The 22,112-nt window shown below is 38.5% G+C and overlaps 1 protein-coding gene across 1 annotated transcript in view; it reads right to left on the bottom strand.

Annotated features, from left to right (window-relative positions):
- Positions 1–5,890: 5,890 nt before the first annotated feature.
- LOC117293710 overlaps positions 5,891–22,112 on the bottom strand; it is a 30,083-nt gene continuing 13,861 nt past the window's right edge. Inside the window, exons 3-6 of the mRNA XM_033776129.1 lie at positions 17,875–17,941; positions 14,219–14,326; positions 9,667–9,753; positions 5,891–8,379 (exon numbers count right to left, since the gene is read on the bottom strand). Of these exons, the coding sequence (XP_033632020.1) occupies positions 6,883–8,379; positions 9,667–9,753; positions 14,219–14,326; positions 17,875–17,941 (1,759 nt within the window). The 3' untranslated portion in view covers positions 5,891–6,882. The remainder of the gene's footprint in view (positions 8,380–9,666; positions 9,754–14,218; positions 14,327–17,874; positions 17,942–22,112) is intronic.

Raw genomic sequence — 22,112 nt, 5'->3', positions numbered from 1 at the left:
AACAATTCAAAGGAAATATCTGGGATGGCCCTATCGTCAAATATATTTTTAATGACAAACTCTGACTGTGCCAAATGACATGAAAGGCACAATTTCCCATCACCTACCTGCCGTACTCATGAGGAATAAGCTCAGAAAGACATTTATGAAATTGTGTGATAAACATCCTTCCCTTCATTACTAGTTCAAGGCTCTCTTTGCTCGACTTGATGCCAACAATAACGTGATTAAATTGACAGAGTTAATGATAAGACTGACCTTGCATTTGATTACAGTGTGTCATGATGGATCCTATCGATGCATGGTTTCCCCAACCACTAATCACAAAGTCTATGACAACGATTGCAAACAGATGGCTACCAGTCTCTGTCTAGTTTCAGAGCTTGTTTTGGGCAGTGTGCGTGATGCATATCGTGTGCTGAATACAAACAGTTCTGTGTTTTTTGTCAGATCTGTTTAAAGTTCTGTAGTACAAAATCTACGGCATGATGATGAATAAATTCACAAATAAAAATGTTTTTGTGTGTTATAAAGTAAAAAGAGTATTTCTCAAGATCAACTGATCGGGGATGACTTATGTTTCGATGATTGTGTCACACAGTTTTTCTATATTATTACGAATTATTTCCACGATTAGAATACGTCACAATGGTTTTGATTACATCAAGAAGTTCTCACATACATTGTTTTTTTTTCACAATTATTCATATGTTTGGCTCATATTTGAGCTGAATGTTTTGAATGAATACGGAATGAAAACGGAATGAAGGTGCATTGGAATGCAACACAGCGTGTTTTTGGGGTTTTGTTTTTCAAAAAATAGGGTTTGGTTGTTAGTACTTAACATTTATAATCACTGTAAAATTTAACCAGTATTCCATTTCCTAAATCACTGAATATAAAAAAAAACCTTACCAATGATTAAAGCTATAAAAATCTACAATGCAAATTATCCAGTACTTGATTTCTAGTCGACATTAAATAACAAATAATATAAATAATACGCTTAAGATTGACCTTTCTGACGATTCAAAATATATATACAAAATACAAACACTGATTAAGTAATACTTTTTGTTCTCTGATATGCAATCAAATTGGAGTATGCTTCAAATATAGTTTAAGGAAATAACGTGAAATTTGATGCCCAAAGTTTAGAAATGAGATAAAACAAACTGAAGTAACCATGCCTTGTGACTCTAAAGATAACCTCTCAATGTTTTTAGGATCACAGACCGTGCAATTTGAGCTGACATTGATCAGGTATGGCCTGGGGTCGATTTCACAAAGAGTAAGGACTAGTCCTAACTTAGGACTTGTCCTAGGAGATATTAAAAACTTTAGGCAAGTCCCAAGTTAGGACGAGTAACTTGTCCTAACTCAAGATAAGACTAGTCTTAACTCTTTGTGAAATCCACCTCATGATTGTAGATTGACAAACTTAAAATAGATTGGTTCAAATGGGTAAAGGATACATCAAACTAAATTTTTGCATGAAACAACTTTTAAAAGTGCTTTTGCCTTTAAAATTCTAACTTTAAACTCAGAGCTGAAATGTACAAATAATTGTCTAAAAATAATCGATCATAACAGAAATTTACATATACGTACGTCTCGAAAGCAAATCAAAAATATATCTAACATAAAAATAAATTTGAGTCACAAAAAAACCCAGGAATGATTTTACTTGAATTTTACAAAGACCAAAAGTGTACAAAATAAATGAATGGTAACAAGTCTTCAAACAATGGATGATATAAAGCAATGTGGAAAGTTCACGATAAGTAACAGTTACGTTCTTTTTGGCACTAGTGTAATAAGTATTGTACCAGGTATATTTTAGAGTAACAATCGCCGCGCACACACAATTTCAAAAGCACTTGTCACTGTAACTTATGACCCAGCATTTTTCTTGCAAACCCAATGATACATTTTTCTTTTCCTTGCTCAATTCTTTAACTACTGACCAGATCTACAATCCATAAACCATCAGCAGTTTCAGCACAACTGGGCCCAATTTCATGGCTCTGCCTACCGCTGAATTCTGCGCTTACGATCACCATTCCCCACTTCATGCAAGTGCCGAATCTATGCGCTAGCTGTGTAAAGTGTAGAATGCCTAGTAACTTGGAGTACGCACATGCACAAGCCAAAACTCCCTGCTTCCGCAAGCGCTGATTCTTTGCTTACAGTAAGCAGAGCTATGAAATTGGGCCCTGTTTACCAAGCACGGATAAATCTTGCTTAACCAAGACAGACTGCCAGCCAAACCAACACATTCTACCAGTATGTCTGTGACTGATTCCCTGCTGGTTCCAATTTGCGTAAACTATTTATAAAGCAACCTTTCTTTGACTTCTATACAATACAAGCCTAAAGGATTTGGGAATTGGTGAACTAGTGGGAAAGTGGCATTTGGGATACACCAAATCAGTTTTCTTATGTGACAAGTGCTATTCTGAACAACTGGGAATTTGTATTACCTCAGGAATAAGCTAAGAGTACAGAAACAACAAAAATATATAAACGCGTAAACAAACTGGTTTCATTCCCAGCTCATAGGTGCATTACAGCATCTGGTCCCAATTTCATAAAGCCTGTAAGCATAAAAACTGGCTAAGCACAGACAAATCTTGCTTAACAGAATAAAGTTACCACACCACATGTACCATCTGTGACTGGTATTTGGCTTGTTTTTGCTTAGCAAAGATGTATTCAGCAATGTCTTCTACTTAAGCAGCTCTATGCAATTGCCGCATTGTAAGCAACACATTGCTCAAAAATGGTCTGCTCAGAAAACAAATAAGCAGGCTACCAAGCACAGACTAATGGTGTTTTGGCTAGTAACCTTTTATATGGTAAGCACAATTTGGTTGTGCTTAGCTACTTAGATGAACAAAGTGACAATGTACAACTCCAGTTCAAGTATTACAAAATATTATCCTTCAACAAAAAACAGACATTAGTAAATAGCATATATTTCTTTTGCATTATTAAATACCACAATATTAAGTTACTTTAGTTGCTATAGTTTTATTTAGTCTATTTTTTTGTTAAGAAATACGTTTTAAATTTGTTATCTACACTAATGCTAACGTTATGTGATTTCTTCACCTAAGGCAAAACTGGAACAAGTATACAAGCATCTATACATGAATGCGTTGAAATGATCTTCACACTTGAATTTCAAATAACCAGCCATTACAATTGTGACTGCGTATGTTGACCTGTGACCTCGGGAAAAATTACTCGTGAAAAACCATTCACCTTTGAGATTTTGTTTTCAAACTCCTGTTTGATTGGTGCGAAGGATAGTGTTTGATCATAGAAATGTAACTTGTTGAATGCTTACCGGACTTCTCTGGTACATTCTATGCGCGCTGCTGCCATTGGCTGGTTCATTTTGTCACATGGTATCGTCACTTTAAGTCAAGAGCTGACATAGAGGGCGTGCATAGCAGACACATATGACATTTGATCTTAGTATTCTCTGGCATTCCTTCTCTATGGTACCCACACACTAGAAAAATCCCAATTTCACCCTAAAAAAGTGAAGTTTTTCCTGATTAGACATAATTATTATAAGCGCTTCCCTAAATACATCAAATTAGTGACACGTCACCTAACCTTAAAGACACTGGACACTATTAGTAATTGCCAAAGATATAGTCTTTAAAGTTGGTGTATCTCAACATATGCATAAAATAACAAACCTGTGAAAATTTGAGCTCAATCGGTCATCAGAGTTTAAAAAAACACCCTTGTCACACAAATGTTTCTCACAAATGTTTTATACTATCAACCTCTCCCCATTACTCATAATCTAGAAAGGTTTTATGATAATAATTATTTTGAGTAATTCCAATAGTGTCCAGTGTCTTTAACTTAGAAGTGAAAAACCATAAGCACATGTGCCATTAGCAAGCTTTGGTTTGCTTTGATTGGGCCACAAAATTAGGCAACCCAGATCTGATCAACTAAATAGTAATATGTGATAAGAAATCCCCTTTAATTCCTATATCTCATTAGATTTCATGACTGTATGATTCAGAATCATTTAATCAATCAAATTTCTGCCGTCATGGTGGGCGATGCATTACCGCAACCAATGAACACAGGTTCCAATACCTTTGTCTTGCAACAGTTTAGGTTTTTTGGGGGGTTTCTGTACAGTACACTTAATATACTTCATTAAGCAAACCTTTTTATCAATTAGCTATCCATTCCCATTCATTAAGCTGTCCTCTGCGTTAATTAAGTAACAATATCGTTAAATGCAACTGCCTTTAAAGCAACCCAATATATATATTGACATTAGTAAATTTCTGTACATACTAGCTATAAGTACATGTATATCTCAATACAACTGTAACCATAGTTTAAAACCATTCATGTTGACTCAATGAAACAAACTCAGTTTGATAAAAGCGATGATCACAATGACAATTTTAAACTGACATTGGTATCCTGCTTAGCAGAAACTTTGTTTTAAAAGCACTGTTTTCTCCTTAAGCAGCTAAAATTTGGCCCTGGATTGTACTCAACACGTTGCCCATGTTTGTCGACCAAGTAAATCAACTTTTAACTTGTGTACTTTTTATTGTGTTGGCTGATACAGGTTGTCATTTTTTTATTTTTTTTTATTTGTGCCCTTTCTGCCAAAGTTTCGACCCTAGCAGAGTCTTTCTCCGGGACTACTTTCGAAGTCACTTTCAAATATCAGGACAAGAACTACTTTGTGCAGTTTGCACTAGTTGATTCTATTATCTCAATGTTTTCTTATCCAAATCATCAGCTGGGATGGATTGGTCCCCCTACTTCACTATTATACTTTAGTTTCACAAAGGACTTCAAGGACTTCTCTTTCTTCTCCCATTCTTTAGCCCCCTTTTTTTTAGCAACGTCGCCATTGATTTTACAAATCAAAATCAAACAGAGAAAGTCCTTTGCCAACCATAGTCTCTGTGTCGATAGGTAGACACGCTCAAAGAAACAACTCTGGTGTTCAATAACTCAGGTTTGACGGGACCACAGAAAGGTTGGCTCAACTTCTGAAGTACTGAACCCATCAAACTCAAGGAGAGAAATGTTGATGCGGGTCAAAACCCAATTTCATACAGTTGCTTAAGCAGATATATTACTTAACAATTTACTTCTTAGCAAAATTGAGCAGGATACCAGTCACAAATGGTACAAGAAACATGGTGTTTTGGCTGGTAACCCTAATCTGGTAAGCACAATTTAGTTGTAGCTCTATAAAATTGGACTCGGGCTAGAATGGCTCAGCCCATGGTTACAGTGGCATTTCTAACTGACTATTCACAGTGCACATTGTGGCATTAACTCCCCAATAAACGCAACTTGCATTCAGACGTAAAACCTGATGAATAATTCATAGAATACTAAAAATACAAAAATTCAACTTATAGAATACACATTTTACATACAGTGCTTTGAAAGTCATTTACATGTACTTGCATAGTTTCTGATTTTAAGACACTAATGAATTGAAAGAAATAACGGTGGAACATTTCTACATGCTCTTAAAAGCAAACTAGACTTAGTAACTATGTTCGACAACGTACCTAACTAGAGATAGTTGCTTCGGATGTGATTACACACTCAGAAACTTGAACTTGGTGGTTTAAGTGTTGGGGGGAAATGGGATGATTGCCTCCCCCCCCCCCCACCCCGCCCCACTTTAACAGAAATCCCTATACTCCTATACTGATTCATTCTTGATAGCTGCATCAAATGTTTAAAAAATCTAGTAAAAAGAACCCACCAACATAGTACAAGAAGTGGATTTCAGAAAGGTCCTCGATCCTAAGTCCATGGGAAGCTTTTTCAATAAAACCCCAGCCCCACCCCCCCCCTAAGTTATCCAGTACCCCTCCCCTACCTAGAATAACCTTCACTTCTACAGCATCTATTTGAATTTATGAAGCTTTCCGTTAAAAACACAATTAAGTTTAAAATAGTACTTTCACAAAATCCTTTCATAGGATATTCTTGTAACTTAAAAAAACTCAGTAGAGCTTTATGCATTTTTAAGAAGAAAATTAAAATAGTTTTAAAAATATCAATTATTTTTTTCAGCCACATCGAACCAGCATTCTCACGCCTCGTTCCTAAAACGAACAACACCTGGAATGTTTCCATCTCATAAGAGAACTGTTTTGTTTGCTTTTTTTTTTCTGAGCACTCGCCGGAACACCCTGAAATCAATAACTCTTGATAAACTTATCTTTTTAAAAAAAAGTGATAAAAAAATAGGTAAAAAGTAAATCAACATACAGTTCAGCTTTGGTCGCAAATTCCAAGACCACAAAGCTACTTCTCAACAGCCGAAAAACAGACAAGTTTGTAATAAATCAACAGAATGGAGAAGTTTTATGCTTCAATCACTGGCCTCCAATTTTGGAAAACCCACTTTACTGGGGAATTATAAAAACTTGTTCACACGTGACTTAAAAAAACGTGCTTAATGGAATCACTCCAAAAAAAAACTCCGTCGTTGGACACAATATAACACTCGACTATTAGACACATTCTGTTTTTAGTATAAGTCTATGATCAATGACCTCAACCAGACAGTACTCTAGTCTGCTATTAACTAGTACTCTACTTCTGCTAAGCACAGACCAGAGCTGTTTGAAGCTGTTGGAGTGCTCAACTACACACAAATGACCATTTTGTTTTGTATTATTCATATTTTACGTCCTACAGAGATCTGTTCTATAAACATTGATTACACACAAATATTCAAGCTAGGTTTGAGCATACCATTGAGGTCACATCAAAAAACGAAGATTTTGAAAGCTCATTTGGAAGTAGAAATGATCTGAAAGTACGATTGGTAAGCTTTGTTGGTGAGGAGTATCAGACGCTGGTCTGCAAGAAGTGAGCATTACGATTTTTATTAGCTGGATCAGCGTTGTTGGAGTTGGAATTTGAGTTGGAGTTTGGAGTCGCATTGGGGTTGGGTTTAGGCGCAGTGGTCCTCGGCTGTTGGGATCCGGTGACTTGGCCAATGGGTTTTGACGCGCTTCCCACGAGCCTTGGCTTGGGGGGCGTCTTCTTTTTCAAGTTCTCGGCGTTAGTCTCGTTGACGTACATAGAGACTCGTTCCTTCTTCTCATCCATGCTTGGGTTATCTGGAAGTGAAGCTTGAATCTGATTCTGATTCGGAAAGGGATGAGCTTTTTGCATGGTACCGTTGGTGTGATCTGTGAGTATATTGGGTATGATCTTCCCTTCTTCAGTGGGCGTTCTGGCATTGCCGTTGGTCAGGCCAGTCCGCTGGTTTCGCTGCTGAGATTTGATGACGGCGGCTTTGCCTACTTTCTTGAACTCGGCATCGGTTGTGGGTGAACTCTCCGACAGGATGCTGTGGCTGTTGTACTTCTGATTCTGCTGGTGCTGGGGTTGTGTTGGACCACTCTGGACTCGTCTTGCAGGGCCAGTGGCTTTGACGGCCGGTGGCTTGGGAGTAGCTAGGGCTGCGTCGGCTTCAGTCAGGGAAGATCCTACACTACTAGGTGTGCCGGTATTACTCTCTTTACTAGCGCTGCTGCTATCTGACATATCATCCTGCATAGGGGAGCATGAATCCAATGGAGAGACTAGCGACAGGATATCGGCCGTCGAAGGAGTCTCTTCACGTTCGATCGAAGCGGCGCCTAGTGGTTTGACCATCGTCTCCGAGTTTGGTATATCGAGAAGCAAGTCAGCCAACGAGAGGTTCTCTAGAGAACGCTTGATGTTGAGTTCAGTGGAGGTTTCTTCCGGCACCGCGGTATCCAGTAAATCCAGCAACAGGTTCTCGTTTGTTTTCGTGGGTTGAGGTTTAGCCTGGAGAGGCTCCGAAAGATCTAGTAAGTTGAACATTTTGGGTTCTGGTTCCGGTATGGGTAGTATAGGTAGTAAGGGTTCGGGTTTGATTAACAATGGTTCGGGCTCGACGGGCGAACGATTCAAGTCGGCGCCGCACCTGATGCACAGCGGCTCCGACTGGTCCCCTGTACTTGTCGCGATGGTCTGCGTGCCCTTATCGTGTAGAATGACGGCGACTTCGTGTTTACTGCGGCTGCGTAGCGTTGGGACCAACTTCTCGACTTCCTTGCGCTCTTCTTCGTCTCTGAGTTGCATGGCTCTTGCGATGATGTTAGCGGGGACTGAGTCGTACACCCTGCCGGACAAGTGGCCGTTGGACGTGTCCGAACCCAGAAGGGGTTGGCTATTGTCGGGTCCCTTGTTTTGTACGGATGAGTGAGAGGTGATGTTGATACGTTGATTGCTGGAAGTGCCGCTGGGTCCACGGAAGGAGTTCATTTCACCCATGAGTTGATGAACGTAATATTGGAGATCGTGTGGAAGCTGAAATGATTGAAATGTTGACAATTAGTGAACACAATTCAACTGAGTGACACAACAAGGTAATGCCAGCAACTGCACCTCAACAAATCTGTCCCAAATCTTCTGCAGCGACTGCTTATACAAACCAAGTAGTTTAACTTCATGTACCTTTATAAATTTGACCATTGCTCATTGGTAATTATCAGAAAATGTAATATTCTGCTTCTTAAAGGAAGGTACTGGTATCCATTGTCCCAAGAATCATGACTGTAAAAAAACGCTGTCACTCTTTGAGGAAATGTTATTTGATTTTGATACAATAAGGTTACTTAAAAAAAATTACACTTGACTCTAGAGGAGGAATTTATATGAAATTTGACTGATAATTTGATAAGAAAATGTTTTCTGCAAAGCAGAATTTTCTTTTGTATATTGTGCTTCCAGCTTGGTATGTTGCGGCCGCTCTACAAAATAAGTCCGAGAATATCATTTGAACCTGTGTCCATCATTGTAAAATGGCACACAAAACATAGTACACACTTTGTGCAACCGGACATACACATGAAATAAGAAACCTGCAAAGTTGACGCTCAAGCGGTCATTGGCGTCACAAGATAAAAAGCGCTGTTTTCACTACGTGTAACATCAGATTTCGGACCAATAATAATTGTTCCACTCAATTAAAAAATAAACCTGCAACATTTCAAGCAATAATATTTCCTTTGAAGCGTGACATATATCTATTTTCAATCTTTCCAATGTTTTCTTACCCTTTAAAGCACTTGCAAGTTAACAATTACAGAAGCCCAGGATTACGCTGCCCATCCTGTCCAAACTGTCAGTTATTTTGACTGATTCGTGGTAAAAGTTCATGCAGTAATAATACTTTCGAAGTCTTATATAGCGCACGTATCTACCAAATAAGGTACTCAAGGCGCTGAGAATATATACAAACTTTCAGAAAGATAGGTTATTGCAGTAATGAATTCTGAGACCCAATTATGTAGCACCTTTTAAGGGTTTACAAGGTGCTACATGTACGGCGCATACAGCAGCCACAGCCAGGAACACTGGGGCGAACCCCTTCTCTTTTCGAGTGCACTGGCCGGGTTCTTTAACATGCGTTCCACAACACATGGGACCATCGGCTTAACGTCCCATCCGAAGGACAAAGCAATGGTTAAGTGTCTTGCTTAAGGACACAAGTGTCGATTCGAACCCACACTCTGCTGATCCGAAACACCAGAGTTTGAATTTGGTCAGCTAAGACACTTCCAACAATCACATTTTGTGTTTTTTGGGACGTACCTGGCTGACTTTGTGTTGCATATACGCTCCAGAGGGGGTGCATTGGAGAAGCTCAACAGCAAGCTGACAATCCTTCTTGTAGCGTGCCTAGTCAAATCAAAAAGAAATAGGTGTTACTTTACAAGTACAACTGAACCCGACCCTCTGAATAGTTAACCCGTTTACATTTGTTTCTTTTCTCTGTCTGCAATGGACAATAAATTAGAGCTTTTGAAGATATTAAAGACAAGTTAGTCGGAGGGCCAAAATGTCTGTTAATGTAACAATATTATAAGTTATCACACGCACGCTCGTGGAAATACGGAAAATATAGCGCGTCTGCGTCCCATATCCAACTCGGCCGAAGCAAACTTGGCGCGTGACATAGAACACACAAGACGCATGGTAGTGATATTGGCCGTGCAATATAGGTTTTTATCACCACTCCATTCTGCCAATCTGATTGGAGGATTAGCGCGTACTTGAAGATAATATACATTATGTTGGATGTCTTCTGACTGGCACCCCGAACTAAAATGTTGACCTAGTAGAGAGCCTACCACTATAGACCTTTATCACGCTGTCACCATCTTGGTCATGTTCCCTGTTTCCATAACACTAATGAATGCTAACATTCATTGCGCAAACACGACACCAGACTATTATTTTGTCGAGCCTCAACTTGGTAACAATGAGTTGGAATGGAGTAAAATCAAGATGGCCACACCGTGATAAAGGTCTATAGGGCTAGTAGCTCAGAGAGTCAGCATGTGAATCCGGAGGTGGCAGGTTCAAGCTCTGCTCTAGTCAAATGTGCTTTGTTCAACCCTAAATTATTGAAAAGTTACCCTTATAGTTTATTACTTGATAGTATTTTAAGTCCTGATCTGGTAATTCGTATTCTAAGTTTAACTCAAATATAGCGGTAAAATATGAAAATAAGGTCGAACTACAAGAATATATAAAAATCATCAAAATACACTATAATAGCAACCATTATGGTCCTGCCAAAACAAACCACAGAAAAATTGAATAGTGAACTAGAACAAATAAATGATCTTATGATAGACAAATCATTTAGAATAAATAAAGACAGATGGTAAATAGGTTATCAACATAATAATTATATGAAGAATGACAGATTTATCATTTCAGTAATGAAAGCATTTATAGAGTGCTCTCACACTAATGTAACAAAGAGCTTCACAACAAGGTAATCCACAACAAAAATAATTTGATATTTCGTACAAAATTCAGGAATGCAGCTGCAGTTTGTCACAAAATGTTGAAGTAAAGTGTCGAGGCACAGCAAGACGCTGTCCAGTGTTTTCTCAACATAAAATATGACATATTAAAAAAAAGTTAACCATTTCAATAATGAAGGCATTTACAGGGTGCTCTAACACAAATGTATCATCGAGTTTGACAACAAGCTAATCAAGGAAAACAGAATATGATATTTTGTAAAAGATTCTACGTCAGGCACACAGCTGCATTTTGTCAAAAAAATGAGGAAAATTGCCAAGACACAGCAAGACGCTGTCCAGTGTTTTTCCAATTAACTAGAGGCACAGCTGAGAAACCAAACTTGAGGAATCCAGCATTGACTGGCTGAAAAATCACTTCATGTTCAACTGGAGGCTTACTTCATATATTTTTTCCTTTAATGGAAAAACAACAACCAACAATAATGACAGGCTGAGTGGTTGAGTTGCACATAACCAACCCAGGTTTATTGGGTGTAATTGATACAAGTACCATACTCAACAGAACTTAAAAAGGTATTTACCAGACTTAAAAGTCAATATTTAAGCATAATTTCTTTCTGTTACAAATATTTCACCGTGTCGTAAGGTACTATTTATGAAAAGGAAAACACAAGATCACCAGACTTGTTTAGTTTTGAGGTTACTAGCCGCATGCTAAAATCACTGTCCTTCAAAGAAAACATCAGTTAATACGTTGAGGGACAGGTCAACTAGGGGTCATTTGTTATCTTTGCACCACACTTTGAAACAAAATCATGCTAATCAATTTGTCTTGAGCGCCTCCCGAAATGTTGACACGATCAAATAGAAATGCTTCCCGTTCCAGATAACACTACCTGAGGATTGGCCAGGCAAATGCAAATATCGGCCAGCCTATGGGAGGATGCTGTATTTCCATGGTGACAGCATGAAGCGAAAGGGGGGGGGGGTCTGATGCTGTGCGTATCGTGGTTAATAACTGCTTCCCTCGGGGCGGGATGGGGGGGGGACCACATATATTCGGGATATTTGCAGACGTGTGTCCTAGGTGATGCATCAGCTAATAACAACGACCAGAGTTATCGTTTGAATATTTACTATATTCCACAAATTTCCATCCATATTATTGTTCTGGGCAGACATCTTCACCCAGCCACCAGCGTGAGTGACATGAAGAGTGTTACTGCTCATGCAGAACAACAGTTGTGTTCAATTGTTCTGCACAAGACTGTTGTACCTCCAATTCAATAAGTAAAGAAAGAAAGGAACGTGCGTATTTATGATTCGCTACGTGGGAAATGTCAAACCCTGTCGACACCTTGAAGCAAGACTAGCAGTCTCAATTCCACTAACAATTTTCAGACGGCATTTATAGATATCTCCTGGAAGAAATTTAATTTGTAAGGATATTTTTATTGAAGTGGACCCTCTGGCAACCGCACAATTTTATTACAGAAACGTGCACTGATTTCAGACATTCGTAACTACAGAGGGAAAAAACAAATAGACAATTTGAGATCAGAACGGGGAAAAACATGTGAGGTTTCACAGACGTGTGATGCAGCTGTGCACGTATTAATGCCCACAATTGCGTCGCCTGCGATTGATGTGTTTTTTAATAGATGTCCAAATCTGCACAGGTGGCTATCGGTCGAGACCGCATGGGACTCGACTCTAGAAACCTACGAGTAGATTTAAATACAGGACTGTATGCAGGTGGGTGTGTTGTCGTGCGTGCCTACGAGGATGTGCGACACACACCCACATTCCCCGTACGGTTGGTACCCTCGTCTAACCCTCCTCAAGTGTGCGTCCCCCACCGTCAGATGCACGGTGTGAGATTTCTCCAGACAGCATAATTGAGAGCACAAATTGCTACATTAAACAGATTCAAACACGTTTGTTAACGCGTATACTCAGTATAAAAAAAAAAAACTGAATGTACGGCGGGAAAGGTGAATGCATCAAAGTGGGAGCCTTCTGCTTTCTCTTGCAGACGTTAACAGTCCCCAACGGAGTGCTCCATTTGAAACATCAATAAAAGTAATAGGATATTAGGTTCAGTTTATTGATGAAAATGTAGGCAGTGTAGATCAGCGGAGCACACAGGGAGGCCGGGGTAAATGGAAGAAAAATACGGACATCAAATAGCTACCGTAACCTCAAATCATCAATCAATGATTCAGGCCTGATGCTTCACAGAGGCAACAGAGACATTGGAGATGCCCCTGGTTATTGCCTTGGTGCCTCTTGAAGCATTCCAATATAAATTTACGATTCCCTTATAGAGGCGCTGTAGAAAGAAGAAAATGGCTTGGTGCTCTTGCCCTGTGGATGTACACTACACGTAAGAAAGCCACAGTGCTTCATATGTCAGAGCATAAACAATTGGATTTAGAGAGATTGTCAAGAATCCATCATTATTTTTGGAAGCTATGTTCGAGTGGTTCGAGATTCCAGCATACCACCGCGATCCGCAGCAAGCTTGCTGATAATATGCAATGCTGGATAGAAAAATCGCAGTCCAATCTACTATCGAGGGAATCTTTGCGTGTAGCTGAACAAGCACTACGGGGCAGAAGACGCAAGCGTTTTTCTAGCGCTAGCTGCGCACCTTGGTCAACAAAGAGTGTTGTTGGTGCCTTCTCGACTCCTCACCAGGTTGCCCAAGGGTTGTTGTCTTAAACGGGGGATCGACAGTTGACATAAGCCATGATGGTTACATGGGTTTGTAATAACACTCCAGCTTGATTAAGGGGGGGGATTCCAGTTTAGATTTAAAGAGTTTCCTAAAATTTCATACTGCTTTGTTGATTCAGTCATTTGGAAACATTTTTACTTAAATTTCAGATAGGAAAATAGGAAATATATATTCGAGAAGAAAATATATCTATTTAAGAAGAAAATATACAAACAAAAAGTAGAAAATAATAAAAAATAATAATGGGCATTTATAATGAGCTGGTATTCATCTTAAGATGCTCACGGCGCAGCGACAGACCAATAGAGGGCAGTGTTTATCCAGTCCTCATTAGGTGAGTCTTGAGGGAAGTTTTGAACAAAGCAAGAGAAAGTTTTATATGATCCAGTGAGTCATTCCTTAATGAAGGGGCAGCAGAACTAAATGATGTTTCACCCAATGATGGTTGAGGCCAGGGGTTTCCTTAAAAGACAACAGGACATTGAATGGGTTTCTTGGTAACGAACAGACAACCTCAGTGAGGCTAATAGGCTGCTACATTCTGAATCGGGCAAAAACAACTTCAGACTTTTTAAAAACCAATTTGCCTGCCACTGTCCGATCTCGATACCTATACTTCTCTTACATTTCTCTCTTCTTGCTTGTTGATCTCAAACTTGGTGTCCAGGAGTCTCTGGCTCAGCGTCAGAACCTCTCGATTCAGTGCTTGCTTCTCCTTCTCGTACGCTGCCGCCTACGAACAGAGCAAGGAAAAAAAGAACGCCAAGATTAGTTCCATGTTTGATTGCTTTTCATTAGTCACCAAGTAACCCGTAGAAATCTAACATAAACATTCAGGGGGGGGGGGGGGGGGTATGGAGCGTACCTTCGCAAGCGTAAAAATCTTGATTAATTTCCGAGGGGAAATTGTCTTTAGAGGAAACAGCATCCGCTTCCGAGATCAGATGATTTAGAAATCAAATGTATATTTTAATGTTAGATGTATGTGATGCATATGAAATCTGAAAAATATTCAACACAAAAACACTGTGGAGACCATAAGACAATAGTTTGACTTTCTGTTGTTTTTTAGGTTTATTTGTATGGTTTTGTTTTTGATTTTTAGATTTTTTATTTTATATTTTATTTAACTTATTTATTTCCTTCTTCTTCTTTTTTTTTTTTTGGGGGGGGGGTGTTATTTTGTTGTTTGTTTGTTGGTATAATCGTGGTATTAACATCCTTATTGGGGTGTTTTTATGTTGCTTATTTTGCGTTGCTTTGTTTTCCAGTTCTTCTTTTCTTGCTCATAGCTAGCAAATACTGACCTAGTAGATGACCTTTCCAACAACAACAAAATCTGGTGACCCCCAAAGTGGTATTGATCATAATGAAAAAAGTGATAAATTGTCTGGATATTTGTGATAATGAACAATGGTTTATCGGATCAGGTGGTAATACCTTTGGATATTGACCTGGCTTCATTCAGTAAAGGAGGTTTACCTTCAGTCACACAAACAATACCTAGAATTGTGGGATCACCATTTTGTTTTCAATCAACATCTCAATGTCATTCTGTTGGTACACTACCTAATATTTGTTTATGGTAACACAGTTCTTCAGGCTTGATATCTGGGTCCAACTTCATAGCGCTGCTAAGCACACAAATTTGCTTAGCATGAAATTTCTTCCTTGAAGGATTACCAACCATATTTCCATTTTTTGCATATTGCTTGTTACTTGTATTCAACTGTTGTTTGTTTATCCTCAAAACCACGTGGAAATTTGGTTGGTAATTTTGTTTTTATCGAGGCCAAAATTTCATGCTAAGCAAATTTTTGTGCTTAGCGGCGCTAGGAAATTGACCCCTTGTCCTTTGAAAAAGAGTAGGAACATTTTATTCAGTACAAGGCATGACCTACAAAAATGTACATGTACATATGGTGTTGAGTAAGCTTAAATTGACTTTTCAGGATATTTTATTCACAATTATTGTTTTTTCCCCCCAAAAGGCAAAAAAAAAATCGGAAATCAGACTAGTGTAGTAAGAATATCATTACTGGTGGTTCTTATAAAGCGCATAACACATTTATAGTATCAATGGGCTTTACAATAGTTTATTGGTTTGTTGTTTTTTTTTGTTTTTTTAATTGGCTATTTCTCCAAGCTTCTGCTTATCAAAACAGCCCATAGTTTTTTATTACACCTATCCTGCTTCCCGTGCTTATTTCATACTAATTTAAAGACAGTGGACACTATTGGTAATTGAAAATTTGAGCTCAATTGGTCGTCGAAGTTGCGAGATATGAATGAAACAAAGAACACCCTTGTCACATGAAGTTGTGTGCTTTCAGATGCTTGATTTCGACACCTCAAATTCTAAACTTGAGGTATCGAAATCAAATTCGTGGGAAAATTACTTCTTTCTCGAAAACCACGTCAGGGAGCCGTTTCTCACAATGTTTTATACTATCAACCTCTCCCAATTACTCGTTACCAAGTGAGGTTTTATGCTGATAGTTATTTTGAGTCATTACCAACAGTGTCCACTGCCTTTAAAATCTTGAAATTAAAAACTGCAGATAGGAGACAGTGCGTAAGATCAACATAAGAAGAATAGTAACATCTAAGAATAGTAACATTACTCTTTTCCCGATAGCCAAGGCCAAAAAAAACACCCACTTTGGATTTTGTTCAAATCAAATATACATTTATACATTTTCAAATATACACACATCAAAAATGATTTTGAAAACAAAATACAGAACGGAAGTAGAAGCACTCAACTTTGTTTTCATTTCTTGAATTTTTTTCCCCATTGAGTTCTTTTTCTCTCTCCCTTCTTTCAGGGGGGGGGGGGGGGGGGGTTGCACTCCCTGGTTTGGACATGCCCCACTTTGGCCTGGTATTGATCCTTTTTAGTCTGGCTTTCAAGTCATCTCAGACATGATGTGTACGTGGATGTAATGCTTAATGTATTGTCGCTGAGTGATGCAACATTTATGGCACAACCACCATCTTTGTTTTATGCCTTTTTTTACGAGAAAAAAAAAGACTTTTAAAATTTCAGCCATGTCCCCTCTACAGATACTGAACAAATGAAGCATCTATTACAGAATGGAGCCAAACTATTTTTGATAACCTTTCAAGCCTTGGATCTGTGTATTAGTTAGATTAAAAAGTAGGTCAAGGTAGGGCCACAGATAGGTAAGTACTCAACAAATGTACGACTATCAAAACTTACTTGGTAAAACCCACTGCAGCTGTTGATAGGATCAAATATTTTGGGAAAGGATTCCCTTTGAAGTAGGCCTAATATAATTGGATAATTTTTCAAACCAAAACATTCAAATCTGACAACTTATTCATGCATGAGTCGTTTCTAAGATTTCTGTGGGTTGGTGTCCAATCATGAATGCTGTGGCTAGAGATTGGGTTGGTACCCCGCGCTGTCGTCACCTAGCTAAAAGTGGATGGATTTAACATTCTTGTGAAAAGAGTAATATGGTGACAGTTTGTTGCTGTTTTCTCAACAAGTAGACACTTTATTCAGCTGGAATGTTCACATGTTACCATTATTGTATCATTCTTAATAATTTTGCCTTCAAACAGCATTGCGTTTCAAAAAACCAATCTACATGTATGACCCTACTTTTAAGAAGACTGTTCGTTGATTAAAGCTTATCGGTGGTAGCATGAGACATCAAGAACATTGCAACTGATGTGACCACAAGCTGTAACTGTTTCTTACTTGATGTTTGTTATTTTAAGCGATTTTAGTGTCAGACCTGATGCTATTATGAAAGGCTGTAAGGCAAATTGTAACCTTTCTGCCAAATTGAGTATTTTGTGTTGGTAAACTCAAAGAGCTTAAGACATGCTCACTTTACACATATTAAAGCAAAGTCAGTTGTTACATTGGTGAATGTGGTTCTTAAGAGATGTTAAATTTGCATCGGGGATGAAGAATATTAATATTTTTTTTTTTTACCCATACACCTATGTGTGTTAGCACTGTATACTCAGTACTTTCCCGGGTCCTGTGAAAAAATATCACAGGCATGTTACTAAGGTGGGATTCGAACCCACGACCCTTGCAATTCTAAAGCAGTGTCTTACCAACTAGACTACCGAGAATGCCCGGTAGCATGTGGTTCTTGTCAGAACCCAAGTACCCTTGTTTGTGTTGTGTTGTCATTTAGCCTTTGAGGGCGTGTCTGCTTGGGTCAAACACCAGGCAAGTAAAGCAACAACAAGAAACGCCACATTTAAGAAAAAAGCAGAGAACCAATCTTTACTTACAATGTCAAGAATCCGTTCTTCGAGATCGCTGTTTATCTCATGCAATTCTTGGTGGCTCTTCTCCAAACTGTAAAATCAAAAACAAAAGTTGAAGAACAATTATTAGAACAAATTAGAACAAATTAGAACAAATAATTTTTTGTTAATTATGTGTAACTTATGATATAAGAGCTGTCCAACCTACAACATTATCTAAGCAAGCTTTTAATAAAAAAAAACTAATACAACATGTAAAATAGTTGAATTTGAATCTTGCAATTTAACATGTTTTGTTACGATTTTGCACAAGATAATGCAAAGGACGCTTACTTCTTTTGCCCCACAATTAACAAAAGAATTAACATCAGATTCAACAAAACTTTTCTCCTAAATGACAAACACATACAGTACGGCAGTTATGTGATGGGATTGTGCTTGTCATGATACAGTATACAATTTGACACACAGACAGAGTATGTCATGAGACAGATATTTGGCTATAGGGCCATCGCAGGTAGTAGAACTTTTCAAAATTCTGTAATTTTTTCAAAATTCAAATCTTCAATTGCTCTATAGCCAAATATCTTTCTCATGACATACATGTACTCTGAATGTGCACCAAATTCCATGTTTATAAGGCACTTCCCCTCAAGTAGCTCCCATATCTGCCCAACTACACCCTTACCAAAATAAGCTTTAAGATTATCGTTCATGTATTTTTTTTTTATTGATCCCAAGCAAATCAATACATTTAACCTAAAATGTTGAGAGTTCATTCAATTTGATTTGCTCTATACAGCCAGTGTACCAATTGGCAATACCTGTGTGTGTGCAAACTGGGACAGAAGAAGAGAGAGAGTTTTGTTTGAGTTCATGCGACACTCGGCAGTAATTGTCTCATTTGCTACTCGCACACGTCGGGCAAATACAGAACCCATCATTGTGAAGCCTACACAACATGAGTCATAAAAATCTGCTTTGTTTTAAAGGCGCTAGAACTGATTTCACGAAACGCTAGGATTAGTCCTATCTCGAGTTAGGACGAGTAACTCATCCTAACTTAGGATGGGCTCAATGCGTCCTAACGTCTACGGAACTTAACTCATCCTAAGTCCAAAGATTAATCCTAAGTTAAGAAGAGTTGGGTGAAATCAACAGCTGGACACCTTTAATAATTGTCAAAGACCAGTATTCTCAATTGGTGTATCCCAACATATGCATAAAATAACTAATCTGTCAAAATTTAGTTAATTAGGTCATCAAAGTTGTAAGAGAATAGTGAAAGAAAAAACACCCTTGTTGCACAAATGTGTGTGCTTTCAGATGCCTAATAAACGGCTTCAAGCCGGAAGTCTTTGAATATTTCAGTGAGAAATTACCTCTTTCTCAAAAACTATGTTACTTCAGAGGGAGCCGATTCTCACAATATTTGTTGTACTATCAACATCTCTCCATTGCTCATTACCAAGTAAGTTTTTATGCTAGCAATTATTTTGAGTAATTACCAACAGTGTAGTGCCTTTAAAGGGAATGTGTACGTTCGGTAATCGCTCTTGAAAATAACGTAAATAAAAACTTTGGGTTAGAAGCCTACAGCAGCTTTCGACAATATAAAGCAGTTTGAGAAACATTTCAATCCAACGTAATGCGGTCAATGTAAATAGATATGATTTTCTTTTGTCCCAACATTTGAATCTGAGAGATTGCATAGTTCTATTAGGGATTGTTCTTCCCACGTGGATATATTCGCTCTGGATTTCCGGCAATATCTCAAAAGCGCGACCACCTTTTCAAACAAAACTTAAGCATGTTGGTTTTATTGCATTACACATCTTATTATATAGGATTAAAACAATTGCTGGGTTTTTTTTCTCAGTGAGACTAAAATTACTGTAGCATGTACAACATATTAACTCGACTCTCCTGAAAACATTGCTCTCTAATGTTCACTTTTCTTTTTCTAAAAAACCTGACGACTAATGACGCTGAAACTTCTACTAGGTAAACTATACATCTTCATTCACAGTGAGTAGGGATTCATGTCATGGCTAAAAACTATCTACAAAAGGTATCAAAACCCTTTAATAGAGATGTCTGGCAACGTGCATATATGTATCTTAATGCGACATAATTTATACAGGTTAAAGGCAGTGGACACTATTGGTAATTACTCAAAATAATTATTAGCAAAACACCTTACTTGGTGACAAGTAATGGGGAGAGGTTGATGGTATAAAACATTGTGAGAAACGGCTCCCTCTGAAGTGCCATAGTTTTCGAGAAAGAAGTAATTTTCCACAAATTTTATTTCGAGACCCTAGATTTAGAATTTGAGGTCTCGAAATCAACCATCTAAATGCACACGCTTCATGTGATTAGGGTGTTTTTTCTTGCATTATTATCTCGCAACTTCGACGACCAATTGAGCTCAAATTTTCACAGGTTTGTTACTTTATGCATATGTTGAGATACATGAACAGTGAGCAGACTGGTCTTTGACAATTACCAATAGTGTTCACTGCCTTTAATCAGGGTGTAGAACTTGAATGCTAAGAGCAAACCTCTCTTGTTGAAAGTGGATGAGATTCGCTTGCATCAACATGCACCTGTTGATTTCCACTTTGAACTGTCAAAGCCAACATACGTGTACTACGACCTTGCAATTTGTGAGTGCCATCGTGAAACACTGGGAAAACTGGCGACTGCAGTTGTTTAGTACAGGTTAGAATCAAGTGAGTTTGAAATCTTCCATTCATAGATACCCCAGACAGTTTGTCTACTCCTAATGGTGGAGAGCGCATCACGTGGGGGTGTTTAAACAGTTGATAATGACCAGTGTTTATAACCCGCTGGCTTCCGCGTGTCTGCGCGCAAGATTATCACACGGAATGCGCAATTCATAGCAAACAGCGCGTAATCTATTTCTAAGCGCGTATGCTATTTCTAAGCGCGCGCACATACACACAACCCACGCGCAACATACTCTTCATAAAGTTTTTTAAAAAAGATATTTCAAACCTCAAATTTTCAACTGTCAAAAGGGCTGTAATTGTATTTTTTTAATGTTTTTAACAAAAGGGCATTTATGAATGGGAATAAAAGAGTAGTGACTCAATTCAATTCAATTCAATTCACTTTATTATCCACAATGGGAAATTCATTTCGGCCTTTTAAACAACAATTTATACAAAATTACACGTCCGTTTTAAACCTTGCAGGGTCGTTGCTGTGCGATAAAGGCCCTTGGCTTTTATCGCACAGCAATTCGACCCTGCCGGCTTTAAACAGCGATGTAAGAACTCGTCGCTACCCTTTTACTCCCTTATTTTTATCATGGATGTTGAGAAGAAGACAAATGACAATTCTGCTGGTTTTGCCATACTCCTGGTACACATGCTGCGTAGCTTAATGTTTATTGTAATGGCCACATCAATGAATGTCAGAAGAATAATCATTTGCAACAAACAGTGGCATCCCCTTACCCACGAGATAAATAAAATGTATGATAAATGATTGATGGTTCAAAACATTCACAAGCCGCCCACCCCAACCCCCTGCCAATAACCCAACTTATGTCTCTGCCTACTGGCAACAGACGATGGAAAAAACACCTCACCACAAAACATGTACATGGATCATGTGTTGTTATGCCAGTTCTATAAGTGGTACATGTGGGGGCCCAATTCTGATCCCTCCTCCCTTCTGTTAATAATCATATACATGTACCTCAACTAAATAAACAATGTAACCTCCTCCCCTCCCCATTCCCTCTCTTCCATTTTCTACTGAAATAAAACAAGTCTGAAAACAACTAATTCAAATCCAAGCATGTCTTCACAGCGTTGATAATTGAAGAGGGCATATTCCCGGGCCGTTAAATCATGATAACTCAATCAGAGAGAGAGAGAGAGAGAGAGAGAGAGAGAGAGAGAGAGAGAGAGAGAGAGAGAGAGAGAGAGAGAGGGGGGGGGGGGCTTGTGGCCGATGCCTGGCAAGTGGCCAATGTGTCAGCCCATCTCACCGTCTCTGTCTGCTCAGATACACCCTAAAACTTCATGATGATGCGTTAAAGGCACTGGACACTATTAGTAGTTACTCAAAATAATGGTTAGCATTAAAACTTACTTGGTAACAAGCAATAGAGAGCTATTGATAGTATAAAACATTGTAAGAAACAGCTCCCTCTGATTTTTTTGAGAAAGAGGTAATTTCTCACTCAAATAATAAAAGACTTCAGGCTTGAAGCCTATTGTTAGGCA

Source organism: Asterias rubens, chromosome 1, assembly GCF_902459465.1.
Source record: "Asterias rubens chromosome 1, eAstRub1.3, whole genome shotgun sequence".
NCBI lineage: Eukaryota > Metazoa > Echinodermata > Asteroidea > Forcipulatida > Asteriidae > Asterias > Asterias rubens.
This window is presented reverse-complemented; position numbering and strand designations above follow the sequence as displayed.